Source organism: Mobula hypostoma, chromosome 25, assembly GCF_963921235.1.
Source record: "Mobula hypostoma chromosome 25, sMobHyp1.1, whole genome shotgun sequence".
Taxonomy (NCBI): Eukaryota; Metazoa; Chordata; class Chondrichthyes; order Myliobatiformes; family Myliobatidae; genus Mobula; species Mobula hypostoma.
This window is the reverse complement of record NC_086121.1, coordinates 24,253,556-24,274,317: the sequence shown is the minus strand read 5'-3', so window position 1 is coordinate 24,274,317 and position 20,762 is coordinate 24,253,556. Positions and strand designations below refer to the sequence as shown.

The 20,762-nt window shown below is 47.3% G+C and overlaps 1 protein-coding gene across 1 annotated transcript in view; it reads right to left on the bottom strand.

Moving 5' to 3' along the window:
- Positions 1–20,762, bottom strand: part of arhgef19 (Rho guanine nucleotide exchange factor (GEF) 19) — a 141,441-nt gene that overhangs the window by 21,807 nt on the left and 98,872 nt on the right. Inside the window, exons 3-12 of the mRNA XM_063033495.1 lie at positions 18,913–19,344; positions 16,089–16,221; positions 15,157–15,230; positions 12,955–13,268; positions 12,056–12,216; positions 8,906–9,058; positions 8,428–8,557; positions 6,746–6,820; positions 6,221–6,310; positions 4,398–4,561 (exon numbers count right to left, since the gene is read on the bottom strand). Of these exons, the coding sequence (XP_062889565.1) occupies positions 4,398–4,561; positions 6,221–6,310; positions 6,746–6,820; positions 8,428–8,557; positions 8,906–9,058; positions 12,056–12,216; positions 12,955–13,268; positions 15,157–15,230; positions 16,089–16,221; positions 18,913–19,344 (1,726 nt within the window). The remainder of the gene's footprint in view (positions 1–4,397; positions 4,562–6,220; positions 6,311–6,745; positions 6,821–8,427; positions 8,558–8,905; positions 9,059–12,055; positions 12,217–12,954; positions 13,269–15,156; positions 15,231–16,088; positions 16,222–18,912; positions 19,345–20,762) is intronic.

Below are 20,762 nucleotides of genomic sequence, written 5' to 3'. Positions count from 1 at the left end.
ACTGGTTCTTCGCCACCTACTCAACCTGTTACATCTTCGAAACATTCAGTAACTTTGTCAGACCTGACCTCCCCTCCATAAATCCATGCGACCCTGTTGCTGCTTTCCAAATGTTTTCTCATCGCAATTTTTAATGTGGAACTCCAGCATTTCCCCCACTGCCAATTCTGTTTTTATCTCTCTATTTTTTTTAAATAATGAGTTTTCACTACCTTTCCTTTAAACCATCAGAACTGATCCAGAATTCAAAAACTGCTGGAAAATGACTATCAGTGCATCCATTATTCCTTGTACTACTTCCTTAATAATTCTGGGATGCAAACTATCGGACCCTGGGGATTTATCAGCATTCAGTCCCATCAGTTTCCCTGACACCATTTCCCCTGTAGTACTGATTTACTTCAGTTCTTCCCTCTCAGTAGGTTCTAGTTTCCACAACATTTCTGGGGGTTCATTTTGAAGATTAACTCACAGTATTTGGTCGCTTGTTCCTCATTATAAATTGACATCTCTTTTTTCGGCAATCTTTTTATTTCAAAGTTCTTACAGTCAGCTTTTATGTTTATTCTCACACTCCAGTTCCCTCCTCTACATTAGGGTTCTCTCTTACTGCATTTAAAACTGATCCCAGTCCAGTTTCTCCTTTCTCAAACCAATTTCCGTGCCTCCCCCTTGGATCCAATGCTGTCTTAAATTTCTCTTGTTAGCTACAGTTGAAGCACCCTCCTATCCTTTTGTTTAGATCCCAGATGGGGGGGGCGGGGGGGAGAAAAAGCACATGTATTTGCCATCAGCAATCCACAGTCACCCTGCAATTAATGTTCCCCAGTCTGTCTTGCCCAATTCACACCCAATGCCATCATAGTTTCCTTCATTTAGATTCAAGACCCTAGCCTTATCTCTCTCCATCTTAATGAAGAATTACATTATTAGATTAGATTAGATTCAACTTTATTGTCATTGTGCTGAGTACAGCCAATGAAATGCATTTAGCGTCTGACCAGAAATGCAAAGAATAGTGTTATTTACAAAATAACTGCAAATAAAAAGAGTGCTACAGCACACAAATATAAAAGTACTGAGACAGTACAACATGGGTGCAATACTGCTTAGCGTTGTGATGTGAGGTTCAGCAGGGTCACAGCCTCGGGGAAGAAGCTCTTCCTGTGCCTGCTGGTGTGGAAGCGGAGGCTCCTGTAGTGTCTACTGGTTGGGAGGAGAGTAAAAAGTCCATGGTTAGGGTGAGATGCATCCTTGATAATGCTTTTCACCCTGCCCAGGCAGCATTTATGATAGATGTTCTCAATGGTGGGCAATTGGGTGCCAATAATCCACTGGGCAGTTTTCACCACACGCTGGAGTGCTTTGCGGTCCGATACGGGACGATTGCCATACCACACTGAGATGCAGTTGGTGAGTATGCTCTCAATGGTACAGTGGTAAAAGTTCGTCAGTATCCTGGGCAGAGGTGAACTTTCTTGATGCTCCACACGAAATAAAGGCGCTGTTGTGCCTTTTTGATCAGGATGGAGGAGTTCAGGGACCAGGTGAGATCCTCGGAATGTGGACACCAAGGAATTTGAGGCTTCATTCACACTCCATTACAGCTCGTTGATGTAGATGGGGATGTGAGTGTGACTCCTAGCATACCTGAAGTCCACAATGATCTCCTTGGTCTTCTGGGTGTTAAGGGCCAGGTTGTTGTCGGCACACCACGCGGCCAGGTGCTGGACCTCGTCCCTGTAGGCCGTCTCATCATCCCCTCTGATCAGACCAACCACCGTGGTGTCATCTGCGAACTTGATTATGGAGTTAGAACCATGTACAGGAACGCAGGCATAGGTGAAAAGGGAGTACAGAAGAGGGCTCAGCACGCCGGTGTTCAGGGTGAGAGTGGAGGAGGAGAGATTGTCTAACTTAACTGATTGGGGTCTGTTAGTCAGGAAGTCCAAGGTCCAATTGCAGAGGGATGAGCTGATACCAAGCTGGTGAAGTTTGGTGATCAGCTTGGAGGGGATCACAGCATTGAATGCTGAACTAAAGTCAGTGAACAGCATTCTGACGTAAGAGTTGGGGCTGTCCAGGCTGGTCAGGGCAGAGTGAAGTGCCGTGGAGATGGCGTCCTCTGTTGACCTGTTGGTACGATAGGCAAATTGTACCAGGGTAGAGGGCAGACAGGATTTCAGATGTGATAGAACCAGTCTCTCAAAGCACTTTGCGATGATGGGGGTGAGTGCAATTGGACAGAAGTCATTCAGGCCCGTGGCTTCACTGCAACGTACAACAGAGGGGATTGAGCTTTGATGTGGGAGAGGTAGGTCCCATCACGACCCACCCTGCCGGTGTTCAGCACATCTTCAACATCTGCCTCTGCTCAGTGCAGACCCAGAGGGGAAATCCTGGTTGTCCGAGCTCCCATTCCTTCACTGCACTCACCACTAGGATTTGGATCATGCTGTGCTTTCGTCCAGTCCCTCCAGGCCAATGTACAAGCAGAGACCCTGATAGCACTGCCAACCTTTATCAGACAGAACATCGAACACTACAGCACAGTACAAGCCCTTTGGCCCACAATGTTTTGCCAACTTTATAACCTGCTCTAAGATCAATCTAACCCTTCTCTCCTGCATTCTTCCTTCATCCAAGTGACTATCTAGGAGTTTCTTAAATGTTCCTAATGTACCAGACTCTACCACTACCACTGGCACAGGGCATTCCATGCACCCACTACTCTCTGTGTAAAAATACACTGATGCCCGCCCCCCCCCCACACTTTCCTCCAGTCACCTCAACATGATGCTCCCTCGTATTAGCCATCTCTGCCCTGCGAAAGTGTCTCTGGCTGTCCACTCGACCTGTCCTGTACATCTCCATCAGGTCACCTCTCACCCTCTCAGCCACAGCAGCACACACAAAATGCCGGAGGAACTCAGCAGGCCAGGTGTATATTCTATAGAAATGAATAAGCAGTCGACATTATGGGCTGGGACCCCTCTTCAGAATTCTTTAGAGACAGAATTGGATCCAAGGGGGAGATGTATAAAGCAGTCAGAGAAAGCAGGTTATCTGATTGGCATCAGTTTAGAATGCAGTAGGAGGAGTATGTTAATACAGAGGGAGTGCTTGATGGTCGGCATGGACTCGACGGGCCGAAAGGCCTGTTTCCATTCTTGTTTCACTCTATTACTTTGAACTTTGAACTTCCATGAGTACGAAAGCCACCCAGGACTGGTTTCCGAGGCAATCTCCTTGGCCAGACAGGCCCGATCACACAAAGGCCATCGGCGCAGCGGGTTGGCACAGCGCCAAACACAGTGTAAAATCACAGAACTGTACTGAGGCATCACACGACAGTGGCCCCTCTCTGGGTGCGTCCATACATTTCCCATGTGTTGCTGTGTCAGACACTTGTGGGATCCGGAGGTAAAGTTGCTGCGTTTCTGAGCCATCCAATACTGTAACTCCCTGAAAATTGTGTGTAAATAATCATTGTGTCGTTAAGACAAAATACCTAATAAAGCAAAGCAAAATTGAAATAAAGTGAGCAACAGGGAACTTTTTTTTTGGCGTGTGCGTGCGCACGCGGGCATCTGTGCGTCCATGCGTGCGTGCGCAATGATGGCGGGACGATGTCTTTTTATTTTCATGCCTTTACAAGGCGCGGATTGAGAGAGAGGCTGTGTGGCTCGCCACTCCTCCCACAGACATTTCACAGTATTTTCCCTTTACTTTACGAGGTCGAGTTGCGATCTCGACTCTCAACCCGGCACGGATGGAAAGCGTACTCGGGAGCGGCCCCGACTGGATTTGAACCCGGGGACCTCCGTTCCAGAGTCCGGCGCTGATGTCATTGCGCCACCAGCCGGCCCAGCAACAGGGAATTCTCAACATTAACATGTTTCTCGCGCAGACTTCTCCTAAACTGATGATCTCTACCACTTTGGGGGGGGGGTTCGGGACCACCACCCCCCACAAGTGGGGCTGGCGGACTGTGTGGGTGTGGAGCTGTCGTTGTCTTGTCCCCTGTCTTGTTCTGTACTCTTTCCGGAACATTGTGGGCCTGCTTTGCTGTGGCCAGAACATGGAATGCCACTTGCAGGCTGCCCCCAGCACGCCATCGGGTTTGTTGGCTGCTAACGCAAATGAAACACGTCGCTGTATGTTTTGAGCGTACGCACGATCAATGCGTTTGAATCTCGGTTAATCTGATGTGGAAATAACATCACCATCATCACTGGGTCCAGATCCCGGATGCCCTCCCAGCAACACTTGTGGAATCATCAGTGGTTCAAGAATAACATCTAACAGATCGTTGAGTGATAAATGCTCTATGACAACAACGTCCAGATGCTGAAAAATCAATAAACGCAGAAAGAATAAAGCAGAAGCACACTTACTCCTTCTTGCGGGAGAGCAGGAGACAGTCGTTGAAGAGGTGCAGGTAGATTGGTCTGTTGGAAAGCTTGAACTTTGACCCCGCCGTGTTATTGGTCTGCGAGTCCACCTCAGTCAGCTCCCCGTGTTTCACCAACCACCGGGACTGTGAGATCAGTGGGAATATCTGGACGGAGAGGGAGAGAAATCAGTGAACCGGTGACCAAGAACTCCAAACATAAACCCAAGTCAAAGGTCGAGTTTACTGCTAAGTAAACGAAGAACTTGCTTGCGGCAGCATTGTGGATCATGTAAGCAGCATTCACAAAGAAAGCCGTTCTCCCCCGGCAATTCTAGATTTTGTCTCAGCCTGTGTCAAGCAGGCGGCACTTGTGTGAAATCGTAACTCATGCCGATAGATTCCCAACGACCCAGATTTGACCCTGTTCTCCGGTACTGCCCGTGTGTGGCCCGCACATTCTCCCTGCCACCGTTTCGGTTTCCCCATTGTCCTCCGGGTTCCTCCCACAGTCCCAGAAACACGGTGCACGAGGGCACAAGGGATAGGATCAGGAATTAGGCTCCTCAGCCTTCCAAGGCTGCCCTGCTGACCAGTACGATCACAACTCTTCTGCCTCCGGCCTCAGCTCCTTTTCCATGCCAGTTCCCCAATCCTTAAAAAAAAAATTATCCGCCACCCCTTTAAATATCTCCAAAGATCTGTCCTCTGAAAGCCACCCAGGGTAGAGGATTCCGAAATGGCCTCTGTTAATTGCCACCAGTGGTCTGTGCCACGCCAGCGAGATTCCCATCTAAGGTAGACCCATTTGACCGCATTCTGCTCAAATCCCTCTAAACCTTTCCTGTCCATGCACCTGTCTGAGTGCCATGTGCCAAGTCCGGTTTTGTTTATAACTCCAAGAATTTAATAAACCCAATGAGTTCTTCGTCACACTCACACACACACACACACACACACACGCTATGCTGAAACTCAAAAACCTTTCCTGAACACCCAGGACCCTCTCTGAAATCACCGTTTAGTGGTGGGCCCCTCAGCATCCTGCACAGAACCCGATCCGGGTGAATGGTAGAGCCTGGGGACAGCTGCTGGGAACGTGGGGAGAATAAACTGGAACTGGTGTCAATGGTGGTGGGTGATGTTCGGCATAGACTTGATGGGCTGAAGGGCCTATTACTTAATGATCCTCTGCCTGGAAGCCCTTGTGCCATGATGCCCCTCACAGTTGGTCTACGAACAAATCTTTCCTCCAAGAGGATCACAACCTTATCGTGGTTTGGAGGCTTGCGTTCCTCAATGACCCGGAGAGCTATGTTGGCTGGAGTCAGGGCTTTATGTTTTGGCTCTCGGTGGGGTCACCCATGCCAAACAGGTCAAAGGGTAGAGGCCAGACTAAGAGTGGTCCAACAGTCCTCTACGTTCAGGGGTTCAGCTTAAGGCTGGTAAAACTAAATTGTTCTGGAAACAGCAGTGAAGAATCTTTCTACGGCTGAGTGCAACAGTATCCCTGAGTCTCCACCCGGGACGTGCATGACTAACTGTAGTGAAAACCGAGAAAAGTGGAAGCAGCTGACATGATGAAGGAATTCCTGAGCTCCGCCAGAGATGAAGGAGCTTCATTGCTGCCCTAAACACCAGCAGCGTGACAGGCAGTAAGTACGAACAAATCTTTACAGTTGTGTTTGGATAAGTTACATGGAGGTCGGTGGCTGGGGATTTCCCTGTTCCAGCTCTTCCCTCCCCTCCATCTTCCACCTCCATTCCTACAGCAGGCCGAGGAGCTGACAACTTCTGAGAGAATCGTGATGGCGTACAGCAGCTTACCTTACTCTCAAAGTGGAATTTGTTGTTGAGGTGAATGAGTTCCTCTGTCCTCTTCATTGACTGCACACTGGAATTGCACTCCTGTGTGAGCTGAGGGAGGAAGACAATGATTGAGATGGGTCGTGATGTCACAGACTCATACAGAATGGAAACAGGGTCTTCAGCCAAGCGGGCCCATTCTACGCCAGCCAAGACTCCCACTGAAGCTAGCCCCACTTGCCCAAATCCCTCTTCTAAACCTTTCCTGTCCATGTACCCGTCTAAATGCCAGGTTTTGTTTATAGCTCCAAGAACTTAATAAACCCAATTAGTTATTTTGCACACGCTCTATGCTGAAACTCAAAAACCCTTTCTGAACTCCCAGGACCCTCTTTGAAATCACCAATTAGTTATGACCCCCAAAACATCCAGCACCGAACCCCATCCCTGCCAACTCCCACCCCCAAAGCCTAGGGTCTGCCCAGAACATCAGCCTCCATCTCCCAACGCCCCCCCCCCCACCTCCTGCAGTTCTGAGCCACTCACCTTCTTGAGCTTGTCGAAGGCTTTTGTAGCTGTCTCCTCATCCCTGGATCCCTGTTTGGTCCGCTTGAGTATATTCTGCAATACAGATGGTTCACTCTGTTACTGATCAGTTCACTCTGCTACAAGTGACTGCAGGTGGCAAAAACACTCGGCGGGTCATGCAGCGTCTATGAACAGAGAGCATTTCGTGTCTAACAGTCCTGTTTTCTCATTGGGGAGTTTCAGATGTTGTCCATCCAATGTATCTCGGCCCGCCTTCTCCAGATACATCTTTCGTTATTCACCCGATTTATCATCTGCCTTTAGCCAACTCCAACGCTACTCTCAATGCTATTCTGCCCTATACTTGATCAGGCCTTTCATTTTGCTTTCTCCTTCCCCCGCCTCGTTTCCTGCACTTAAAACTTGTTTTGAATCTAAGTTTTCCCGAAGAAGGGTCTCCGCTTGAAAGATTGACAGCTTACTACCTTCATAGAAGCTGCTTGACCCAGTGTGTCTTTCCAGCATCTTCTGTTTCATTATGGGGATATCCGGTGCACTGCCTCTCAGGACTCTACTGTAAAACGTTATCACCTTTTAAATGTCTTTACGGGCACAGTTCTGTGTCAAAACAGAAGATGCTGAGAAGTCGCTTTTAAAGGAGAAATGGCAAGCAGGGGTTGAGGGAAATCTAGAGTTGGGTTTGGCTGAGGTGGTCGGGTGGAGGCGCCTCATAGGAATAAACTGAGGGAAGAAGAGATCAACCAAGACATCGAAGGATGCCGATTCTGGGAAGGAGAGGTGAAACTCTAGGAGCTCACATGAAGCCTGATACCATTCGGAACAAGGCAACCCGCTGGAACGGTGTCCCATTCGCCATTCTATGCAATCATTCCATCTAGCACTGACACACCGTGGCTGGTTCACACTACCTAAAATGCACCAGAATAACTCACCAAGGATTCTCTCTCAGCCATGACCTCCACCACCAAGAAAGATACCTAAGGGCAGATGGCCCTCTGATTACAGCCCCATCCTGACTTGGAAATATGTCACTATTTCTTTCTCAATACTGGGTTCAAATCCTGGAAATTCAGAAGGGACACTTTTGTCGCAGGGACTCCAGAAGTTAAGTAAAGCAGCTTAACACCAGCTTCTCAAGTACAACGACTGGTTCTCTTAGCAGTAATGCCCACATTCCACAAAGGGAAAAGTAAATAATCAGCAGACATTAGGCAAGACCATTTAAACGGACTTCCCTTAAGTTGTGAGAGTAAGGAAGCTGGTTTGTTCACTCTTAGAGCAAGGAACAAATGGTGGTTGAAGATCAACATGGACTTCGTTCTTTATGAGAAACTGGAGAGAGGAATTGGCAGAGCTGTTAGGAATTTTGGAGGAAATGAGGAAAAGGTTATTTTATAACCAAATCCTTTCATGGTTGGAAAGGAGATTGAAAACATTCAAAATTAACGAGATAAATGTTTGAAGGGTAAAAAGGTGTGATCCAATAGTCAGAGAGTTGAAGAGTGGATGAAAACAGAACCTTTACAAAGACCCGGGACAGGGTCAATGGGCAAAAGGCCTCCCTTGCTGTGGGTTTTTATGATTGTAGTCTTTTGGCTTGGAAAAGGCATAAATTATGATTGGATAGGTGTGGATTCTGCAAATTAATGGTTTACAGATTAGTGATGTACTGATTTTACCTCCACCAGCATCTTCAGTCGCATTATCCTCTGGAACGGCAAGATTAGAAATGAGGCGAGGGGCAGCCGCTGGCAGATCTGATCCTCCTCCAGCTTGGCCAAGATGCCTGGAAACCTGGGATTTTCCTGCCTGGAATTGTGATCCAAAGAATAACCTTATCAACCCCACTTACTTCATAAAGCAAAAGTAACTGACTCCAAAACACGCATCCTATGCCCAAGGTGAACATGCGTCAGGACCACAAACTCCACCTGATTTCCCCTTCTGCTAATCTCTGGTTAATTGTCTTCATTGGGGTTATTTTACCTAACTGACAAACCGAACCTGGGACCTCCTGGGATATTATTTTACATGGGCATTTAGACACTGAATAGACCTGATCTCCCATTATTTCCTAGACAACATTACAGGCAGAGGTGTTGTCTCACACAGTGGCGGACCTCACCCTAACTTAGTGAAAGAAGTGTTTACACGCACAGTAGCCGCTGGTAGGTCTGTTCCTGATAGGCCTGGTTGGTGACGTAAGGAAGGTAGACTCTCCTGAATGCGGGGCAGTGGGCCAACACAATGTCACACACATCAAAGTTCAAGATATCCTTCTCCAGCCTCTCCTCCAGGTCTTGCAGAAACCTGAGAACAAGAGAAGAAAGAATAAATCTCTAAGCTAGGACACTGCCTGGTGTTGTGTACGTTACAGTCAGGGTCAACAAACTGAATGAAAAGGAACATATATTTATGGTTAAGTCTTTGTAAGCCTGGCAAGGTTGGTTGATCCCCACTTCTTCATTACATCCCCCAATCCCACCCATCCATTTCTCAGCTATGCCCTCAAAATATTTCCCCCCAAGACTGAGTCACATCAGTGTTCTTTATTGATAACTAATCCACAACTCAATTCATCTATGGGAGAGGAAGGTCCACCCCACTTTGTTCTTGGCTTTGCCTTAACTAACACCAGCTAACTTCACAAACAAGAGAAGATCTCCAGATGCTAGAAATCCAGGCAACACACACAAAATGCTGGAGGAACCCAGCAGGCCAGGCAGCATCTATGGAAAGGGGTACAGTCGATGTTTCGGGCCGAGACCCTTTGGTTGGATGGACAGAATTTCAGTATCACATCCAGGGAACCTTGCCTCCCGCTGGTGGCTCCTTGCTGACGGCTCCAGCCTTAGTGCCGAGCTACCAACAGATGAGGCAAGCCCTCCACTGCTCTTGTGTCTAGACTGTAAAGTCTCAAAGTACTTTTCAGTGTTCCCTGTCCCACATTGGGAGAGCCTGTCTTTTTCCTCACCTCTGCAGATACTCTGTGGCTCTTCATGAAGTAAGCCAAGTCCTTTGTAAAAAGGGGTGAGGATTTCTGACTTCACCACCCTCTCAGACAGTGAGTTCCACTGAGGGAAAAGTAGATTCCTCTACTCCCATCTACCACCAAAGTTAAGTTCATTCCCTCATTATCATCCTCTTTGCTAAGGAACAAAAACTTGTTCATCCTGCCTCAGTATCATGTCAGTCTCACCAACTTCCCTGGGGTATCACAGGTACAGCATTACCCCTGGTTTCAGTGCTTTGACCGTTTTCTCTGCACCTTCTGGTAACCCTTGCTCAGTCTTCATTCTGAACCATATTTTGAGCCACAAGGCATATGCAGTTCTCTGACCTGCCAATATCTACCAGACCTGTCAGCAATGCCTTGCAACCCTCATGAAATTCGATAACGAACTGAAAAGCAAATATTTCAATATAAGGCCAATGCTTCTCCCACCCACCCACCCCCCCCCCCCGTTTACCTTCCTCTTCCCTCAAACGTAGCGTAGCGGTTAATGCGACTCTCTACAGTGCCAGTGCAACCCAGGTTCAATTCCCACCGCTGCCTGTAAGAAGTTTATACGTTCTCCCCGCAACTGCGTGGGTTTCTCCAAGTGCTCTGGTTTCCCTCACATTCCAAAGATGGGTGGTTTAGTCAGCTAATTGGGCACATGGGTGTAATTGGGCGGTGCAAGCTTGTTAGGCTGGAAGGCCCTGTTACTGTGCTATATCTCTAAAGTTTTTAAAAATTTGCTCTCTCACTTTCACTCTGCTCCCTCCCTCCGGCCCTGCCTCTCCAGCAGTTCTTCCAATTGTTCTACAATCCTCCCTCTCTCTCCCCACACTTCACCCCTATTCTCCGCTGCCTTTCTTCTTTTTCCTACCTCTCTTTCCATCCCACCCCCATCATCCCCCTTTGGTTTCCTCCTCCCTGCCGTCCAGCCTTCCCCATTGAGTGCAACCACTGCTTTGGCAGTTCAACCTTCACAGCGGCATGTCCCACTCTGCCCTCTCTTGGTCGGGCGATGATCTGTTCTGGTCAGGCGGTGGTGGGATTGCTGACAATGTTCCATGGGCCACTCAACGCCATCCCCACACCCCTTCCCTGGGCCCACTCCCTTCGATCAATACGCTTACATGTTCCGCTGAAACATTTCCTCTCACTGATCTGCGATGCGTACACCTGGCACCATGGGTTACCATCTAGAAATATGCTCCGTGCTGGGGAATAAATTTCCCCCCGCTTCCTCTATTCCCAACTCTGACCTTTTACCTCTTCTCACCCGCGTATTACTTCCCCCTGGGTCCCCTCCCCCTTCCCTTTCTCCCACAGTCCACTCTCCTCTCCTATCAGATTCCTTCTTCTCCAGCCCTTGACCTTTCCCACCCACCTATTACCTGTCACCTTCCAGCTCGCCTCCTCCCTCTCCCCCCACCTCCTTTTTATTCCGGCATCTTCCCCCTTCCTTCTCAGCCCTGAAGGAGGGTCTCGGCCCGAAACGCCAATTGTTTACTCTTTTCCATAGATGCTGTCCGACCTGCTGAGTTCCTGCAGCGTTGTCTGTGTGTGTGTGTGTCTTGCTTTAGATTTCCAGCACCTGCAGACTTAGTTTTGTTTATGCTGGTGTGATTTTCTATAACCTTACCACTCAAAACTTTGTAAGGAATGTGGAAATTCCCTGGCCTTAACTAGAATGTGTGTATATATATATATACACACACACATACATACACACACACACACACACACACACACACACGCGCGCGCGCGCGCACACACACACGCACACACACACACGCGTGCACACACACACGCACACACACGCGCGCACACACACACACACACGCACACACACACGCACACACACGCGCGCACACACACACGCACACACACACGCACACACACACGCACACACACACACAGCACACGCACGCACACACACGCGCACACACACACGCACGCGCGCGCACACACACACGCGCACGCACACGCGCACGCACACACACGCGCACGCACACACACACGCACGCACACACGCACGCGCACACACACGCACACACACGCACACACGCGCGCGCGCGCGCGCACACACACACACACATATATATAGTCACTAGTTTATATCACTCAGCCGCCCTGAGGTCTGGTGTATCCTCCCAATCCCCATCTGAATGGGTCTAGCCCACACGGAGGGAAGATGTTCCCCGCTGAAGGAATGCACTGTTCTTCTTTTTAACCTGCAGCACCTACACCCTCTGAAGTCATATCGGGTTATTCCATTTCTCTCCCCTGACAGATCTGACAGATGCAGTACTTACTTCTCACTGACTTCCTTGACTTCAGGCAGTTTTGAGAAAAGCCACTGCTTCTCCTGAGCATTGAGACATTCCTGGAGCTCCTTGGAATTCTGGAAATGCTCAACCGTTATGGTGAGGCTGTGAAGGTAGGATCCTTCTGAAGTGACCAGTTCAAACTTGGCCTAACGGAAACAGGAGACCACAACTGAGGTGAGGCTACATTGGAAAATAACACATGGCAACAGAAGTGAAACCAATAGGCACACCTCGTCAGGAGGAAGGCAGAAAGGGGCTTTGAAAACATGCCCCACAGAGGTGGGTATAAAACACCACTAACTAGGGACAGCTTAGCAGGAGTGTAAGCAGAATTTCCCAGCCAGAGCCTTAAGAGGGAGGCTACCAGGGACTTGGCAACCATTCAAATGAAGCTGACACGCACCATCATTCTCATAATGCTTCAAATTCCTTGTGCTTCAGTTTTGACAAGGAAACCTAATAGCCGTCCAGTCTCTGAAATATTAACTTTACCGGATCAATTAAGAGACACCACTTCTCTGCACGGTCAGAGATTAGTCTCTGCTCTAGATTTCCACTAAGTGGACACAACAGCAGGTCAAAGGTCCATGACCTCAAGAAATGGACAATAATTTTTGATCTCAGCAAAGGCAGAAAGCGAGAGAGAGGAGTAGTTATGACTTTGGATTGAGCATTCAACAGCCCAGTACAAGTACTTATTTCATAATTAGGCAGGAACCCTGATACAGGAAGAGACGGAATGTAAGCTGAAAGAGAAAGGAACCAGAAGGCACTAAGGAAACAGAGGCATTCGTTGGCTTTGATTCTGTCGGGAGATTTCACACTATTGTTGCATGAGGTTGCACCAGCCAACCAACAGTGTTTCATGCTAAAGGTTCACTCACCTCCTGCAACTTTCTCTGCTCATTGCCAATTCTGTCCAGTAGCCCACTTCTCCGCACATCCGGGACGTCCTGCCAAAGGGCAAATGCATTCCCCCGAGCGGACCGTTGTGACCAGAAGAGATTCTGAGGCAAAGAGTTGCACTTGCTGGGGAGGATGACATCGTCGTCCTCAATAACCGTGTCTGCCCGTTTCTGCCTTTGGATTTCACGGTCGCTTGCTACGTTGCTGTACTCCTGGTAAAGGATTGCTGTGGGAACAGAACCATTTGAGCCACTAATACTGGGGCGCGCTCTGTCGATCATGTCTGGTGAATCTGTAAGTACCAAGAACAAAGGCAACATTGTACCACAGAAAAACACTCTGGAACAGCTAGTGTGGAAGCTTCAAGGGCTTGGAACTGTCCTAGTCGCCTAGTGTTATCTCAGATCTTAGATATTAGCTATGGGTTCAAGCCAGCCATAAACTTCTTTGGAACATCTTGCAAGTGCACATATAAATGCAAATCTTTCTAGAACGTCCCAGATACTTCTTTGCAGCTGACCTGCACTGTACTAATAACAATTATCCACTTTGCCGTTAACTGCTGATTGATCATGAGCATGTCTTCCAACAAGTTCAGGTTAGCTGAAGTACCCTCTACGGCTCTGAGACATACAGACCTGACAACTCCCCTGTCTGCCTCAACAATTCGTTACTCAAGGACTAGTAAGATTAAGAATTGCTCTTGGAAAGTGTATGTAGGTGCTTCAGTGAGTTTGGTTCTTCTTCATTCCATGGTCTGGCATCATAACTTTTTTTTTCGTTCCGTTCATCAGTCGGCAACCTTGCCATGTCTTTAGCATTTTTATCTGTTTTTTTTTTAACAAGGCTGAGTTGCTAGTTCAACCCATGGAAAGTGTGCAAGGGGCTGGCCGGATTCGAACCCGGGACCTCTGGCCTCGAAGTCTGGTGCTGATGCCACTACACCACCGGCCGGCTATCGTAACTTATGCATAATGAATTAAGGGCATCACTAGTTGGTTACACCATGAGTGGAACAAATCTGTAGCAAGTATAGACAGGATTACAATTTCATTCAGTCAATCTCACTGAAAGTGTAATGTAGTGGTATTTGGATATCATTCCCCCCCCCTTTGGGAATCCTGTCCCTTTTGACTTTCAGAGGGGAGGCAATGTGCTGCATCATGTGAACTTCCCACTATTCAGGACATTTACAAGGACAGTTGTGTAAAAATGGTTGGAAGGATCATTGGGTACCACATCACCCCAACCACAAACTATTCCAGCTGCTACCATCCGGGAAACGGTACGGCAGCATAAAAGCCAGGACCAATAGGCTCTGGGACAGCTTCTCCCACCAGGCCATCAGACTGATTAATTCACGCTGATACAACTGTATTTCTAAGCTATATTGACTGTCCTGTTGTATATCCTACTGTCATTACTATTTATTGTGCTATCATGTTTGCTGCTGTGTGCTGGGGCAGCAGGCTGAGGGTAGCAGACACCAACAGAATCAACAAACTCATTCGTAAGGCCAGTGATGTTGTGGGGATGAAACTGGACTCTCTGATGGTGATGTCTGAAAAGAGTATGCTGTCCAAGTTGCATGCCATCTTGGACAATGTCTCCCATCCACTACATGATGTACTGAGTGGGCACAGGAGTACATTCAGCCAGAGACTCATTCCACCGAGGTGCAGCACTGAGCGTCATAGGAAGTCATTCCTGCCTGTGGCCATCAAACTTTACAACTCCTCCCTTGGAGGGTCAGACACCCTGAGCCAATAGGCTGGTCCTGGACTTATTTCCTGGCATAATTTACATATCATTACTTAATTTTTTAATGGTTTTATATTGCTATATTTATACTCTATTCTTGGTTGGTGCAACTGTAACGAAACCCAATTTCCCTCAGGATCAATAAAGTATGACTATGACCTACGACTATTACAAATTACTATAATTTGCACATTGCACAGACGGAGACACAATATAAAGGTTTTTACTCCTCATGTATATGAAGGATGTGAGAAATAAAGTCAATTCAATTTAACTCATAGGAGCTGAGGGTGAACTTTCTCTCCAGTACTTAATAAGGAGGAAAGACCTACGGTGAAAGAGTGAGTATACCCAGGGCCGAAAAGGCAGCCCAGGTCAAACTAACACGTGAGGAACATGGAGACAAGAATCTTACTCACAGCTCATCAGAAACCTGGAGTGCCTTCCTTCCCTCTGATGTTTTGCACTTATTTCCTCCTCAGAGGCCACTCTCCTGAATCAAAGTAGAAATGGATCAATATTACATTTAACTTCATCCCTTTGTAGACACGGAGTTTATTTGATTTAGCCACCCATTTGGTTTTCGCTGAGCTTCTTGTGAATCTGTATGTGAAACTTCTACTGTTGATATTCATGTCGGGTATGTACGAGCTGCTGATGCGCGTGTAAGTGTGTTTGTGGAAGTGCGTGTCACTGTAAATAAGTGTATGAGTGTACATACATGATACGAATGACTGTTGTGTATGTGTGTAGAGCTGGCTGACCGTATGTGCACGTGTGTGTTGCGTGTGCGCGCATGTGTCTATACGTGGTGTGTTACAAAATCTCTAAGATAAGGATGAACTTCATCTGTCACATGCACACCGAAACATCCGTCGTTTGCGTCAAATCAAATCAGAGAGGATTTTGCTGGGAAGCCCCCAAGTGTCGCCGAGCTTCTGGTGACAACGTAGCATGCCCACAACTCACTCACCCTAATTGGACTGTGGGAGGGAACTGGAGCCCCTGGTGGTCGCGGGGAGAACGTACACACTCCTTACGGGCAGCAGTGGGAATTGAACCCACGACCATCGATCGCTGGCTGGCGCCGTAAAGAGACGCGTTAATCACTATGCCACCATGCTAGGCTGCACTCTCCTAAAACGTGCAAGGGATCCAGCTACCTTTGATCAGTCCCCGGTACTCAATTCCACTACGGAGTACAACAGGCTGCGTTCTGCACTCCGACCAGGGGCAAAGCCTCTGCCTCCATGCCCATTCCCACTGTAAGTGCATGACCCAAACTCGGGAGCTGGCCTATGTTCAGATTCCAGAGTTCGGTCACAGGCCAATCCTGAGTGTTGGGCATTACCTCTGAAGGGTGCTGGACCTCCATGTATGGGGTGGAGGGCTGTCAAAGATGATACCGTCCCTTTGTGGCTTTGGAGACGTGTTGCTGTTGATCGTCATCAGCGATTTGCTTTTCTGTTTTGCACTCCGTCTGCCTAAGGACAAAATGCAAGGAGCGAAGAATGAATTGCCCGGGATGTAAAAAGACTCTGCTATACCCAGAGAGAGCTAAGGTTACCCACAGAAGGTGATGATTGAGGAACAGTCATATTTAAAAGAGGAAACATTCACTCGCCATTTCTAAACTTAAGGTGACAACTCTGTAAAACACTACTGATGCAGTCATCTGTCACTGGGGTTATAGAATACCGCTGAGGATGCTGGGCCTGATATAAACTGCGTCCGCTGTGAGAGGGTTCCCAGAACCAGAAAAGGTTCCTTTTCCGCATGGAACCAACAATGTTTACAGCACAACAGCTGGCCTGTCACTTCTCTGCAAAGCAGAACTAATTCACTCTGCTACACTCCCTACGGTCTAGACCTTACCCCACTCTGCTTAAGGGACCCAATCGTCTTGGGGGTCAGATATGCCAGGTAGCAAAGTATTCTGTTCCCCGAGCTCCTAAGAAGACTAACAAGAAAAGTCTTCTAACTTTCTTCCTCAATCCGTTAAAAACGATGATTTTTGATGGCCATTCAGAGGAAACGGTCCACTCCCTTTCACCCTCATCAAATCCTTTATAAAATGGACGTGCACGCCATGGAAACGTAGAAGCCCGGAGTTGTACAGCACAGAAAGAGACCCTTTGGCTGATCATCATACCTACCTAATGCCCCTATCATATCACCCCTCAACCTCCTTTGCCCATGGCCAACCCTTTCTCATCTTCTCTCTTCCGGAGGAAGTAATCTCAAATTTCTCATCAGTACTATTTCCCCATCCCTGAAATTGTAAAAACGTGAGGGAGTAGGAGGAGAAGGCGGCAAAAATCAACCTTTTCAATAAAATCACAATGAACCTTTGAGCTCTTATTTCCTCACCCAATTCCCACACCCCTTGATTCCCCATTTCCCTTGTTTGACCAGCCCAGTTGAAGAGTCTGAACCCGATTTGTCAACTGCTTGGCTTACTGAGTTTCTCCGATGTTTTGTATGTTGCTCCAGATTCCAGCATCTCTTGTATTCCCTTTATTTTTTATTGTGTAGTCTGAACTACCCCCAAAAGCTGCACAGAGACCCCATTAAAAAGGACAGCATGTCAGAGCTGAGGAACACAGGTGAGGCAAGTTGCTGGAAAAATTCTTTGAAGGCACACTGTATGACCAGCTTAAAGAAAAGGGGATATTGTGGAACCTCAAAATGCTACTATTTACAAGTAGACTCCATCATACCACCTTCATTCACTTTTGGGAAGAACCTAAAATATTGCCAATTGATAGAAGCTTGCATGATACCAGATAACTAAACATTTGTAGGAAGTACCACACAACTAATATTCTTTGTAGTTGACTTTGGTCTCAATAAATGAATAGAGTGAGCAGTTTCAAGTTCCCGGGTGTCAAGATCTCTGAGGATCTAACCTGGTCCCAACATATCGTGTAGTTATAAAGAAGGCAAGACAGTGGCTATACTTCATTAGGAGTTTGAAGAGATTTGGCATGTCAACAAATACACTCAGAAACTTCTATGGATGTACTGTGGAGAGCATTCTGACAGGCTGCATCACTGTCTGCTATGGGGGCGGGAGAGCTACTGCACGGGACCAGAAGAAGCTGCAGAAGGTTGTAAATCTAGTCATCTCCATCTTGGGTACTAGCCTACAAAGTACCCAGGGCACCTTTAGGGAACGGTGTCTCAGAAAGGCAGCGTCCATTACTAAGGACATCCAGCACCCAGGGCATGCCCTTTTCTCACTGTTACCATCAGGTTGGAGGTACAGAAGCCTGAAGGCACACACTCAGTGATTCAGGAACAGCTTCTTCCCCTCTACCATCCGATTCCTAAATGGACATTGAATCTTTGGAGACTACCTCACTATTTTTTTAATATACAGTATTTCTGTTCTTGCATTTTCTTTTTAATCTATTCAATTTATGTACTTGATTTCCTTTATTTATTATTATTATCTCTCTGCTAGATTATGTATTGCATTGAACTGCTGTTGCTAAGTTAACAAATTTCACATCACAAGCCAATGATACTAAACCTGATTCTGATTCTGATTGAGGTGCTATACTGCAGTCCACAGCACAAGAATGTCAGAGAAATTCTGTTCACAACCATTGCTGGCATTGCCCCTCAACCCACTTCCTCTGTAAATTCCATGCCTGAGTCAATCAGGAGAGAATCTTCCCATATGAAGATTAGAGGGCTCAAGAATCAATAAAGTGTGTGTTTACTATTTTGGAGTGCTGTGGTAGGGAGAATGGGAGGGAACTACGGAGAAAAACAGCAGCAAAGGAACACGCCAGCAGCAAAGGAACATGCCAGCACCTGAGTACAGTCCTCAGGCTGCGAGCTGTTGAGCAAGTACCTCCCTTTGTGCCTTGACAGCTCCATCCATCTAATCTGTTTTCTCAGGAGGGCGTAACACATCCTACAACACTTTTCAGAACTGGTCACAGTCTCTCCTCAATATTCCCAGAAGAAAGATATGTTGATTATTTTTAATACTGACAATTAGTGAAATCATGCTTTTTACAAGATGTTTCATATTTTCTCATACTGTACAAGTAACCTCTTGGATCCAACCTACAGTACTTCATAAGTTTGACTTGGAAATTAAACTTTTTTCTTCCCGGCCAAATATGAGTGGACATGCTTCTCATACCATGGGTAAACCTTACCTTCGAGGGACATGACAGGTGTCAATTTCTCTCTGGACGTAGACCTTCCTGACAGGGATTTGCTGATTTTCAAGGCCTGTGCTACTTTTTTCTGAGAGAGATGCAATCTGTTTATCAGTTCAGACGCCGAGAACCGCCGTTTCTCCTGCCCTATGCACACAGCGATGGGGTGGTTCGGATGCTGGGTGACTAGTTCACTTTTAGCCACCGGCTCAATTTCCAGTCCAGGCATCGAATCCAGCGGGAGCTCAACAGAACTAGAGTCTGAGGGTCCAGTCTCATCCTCCAGTGAGAAGCTTCGGTTGAGGAAATCATTGTCCTCCAAGTCATCATCAAACAGGGTCCCTGTAAACATGGATTCACAGCCCAAGCTCCCACTGCTGAAAGACTTTTCACTCGGACAGTCTGTTGAGTACACTCGCATTTTTCTCCCTAGGAAAAAAAGGCATCCGTTAGTCTTGCGAGACCATGGATCTGCGCCTGGAAAGTCTTCACTCTCCAGGGCCCAGGCCTGGGCAAGGTTGTATGGAAGACCAGCAGTTGCCCATGCTGCAAGTCTCCCCTCTCCACACCGATCTTGTCCAAGGGAAGGGCATTAGGACCCATACAGCTTGGCACCAGTGTCACCGCAGAGCAATGTGTGACTTGTGCCTCGCTCAAGGACACAACACGCTGCCTCACGACCTTCAGATCGCTAGTCGAACGCCTTAACCACTTGGCCATGTGCCCATCCCTAGGAAAAGAACAAGATTTTAGCAGCAAAAGCGTAACCTAAAACTATAATCTCCCGATTACTCACAGTGCAACGGGCTAGTTCAGGTAGGAATGGGCTGACAGCACAGATGAATAAATGGCTGAGGAGATGGAGTAAGGGGAAGAGTTTTAAGTTCTTGGATCATTGGAACTTTTTCTGGGCAAGGAGTGACCAGTACAAGAGGGACTGATTGCGCCTGATCTGGAGTAGAACCAATATTCTGGCTGGGAGGTTTGCTAATGCTACTCAGGAGTGTTTAAACTAATTATGCAGGGGCTGGATACTGGAGCACCAGGTCAGTCAGTGAAGGATCAGACAAGAAGGTAGACATCAGGGAGAAGTATTGAAATAAGGCAAATCGAAATAACAGGTATGACGGATTGGATAGTTTGAAGTGTATCTATTTTAATGCCAGGGGTATTATGAGTAAGGGTGATGAATTTAGAACATGGATCAGTACATGGAACTATGATATTGCTGCCATTACAGAAACTTGGCTGAGAGAGGGGCGGGAATACGTAACTAATGTATCAGGTTTTCGAAGAGGAGGAGTTCAAAGGTGGGAGGGGAGATGCATGACTAATCAGGGACAATATCATAGCTGCACTCAGGGAAAACATGAAGAAGGTTTCAGATACTGAGTCCATTTGGGTAGAACTCAGGAATAGGAAGGGTGCAGTCACACTGATGGGATTGTACTGCAGACTCCCCAGTAGCCACCAGGACATCGAGGAACAGATGTGTAAACAGATTAAGGATTGTGTAAAAATAATAGGGTTATTGTCATGGGGGATGTCAACTCCCTAATATAAATTGGGACCGTCTTGGGGTTTAGATGGGGCAGAATTTCTTAAGTAGGTTTCTTAGATCAATACGTGGGCAATCCAACAAGAGGAGGTGCTGTACTGGACCTGGTGTTGGGTAATGAGCCAGGCCAGGTGACTGACCTTTCAGTGGGTCAGAAGTTAGGGAACAGTGACCACAACTCCTTAACTTTCAGGGTATCTATAGACAAGGATAGGTATGAACTTTGTAGGAGAGTTTTAAATTGGAGTAGGGCTAATTTTGAGGGCTGTCATGGTCCGGTCCGTGAAGT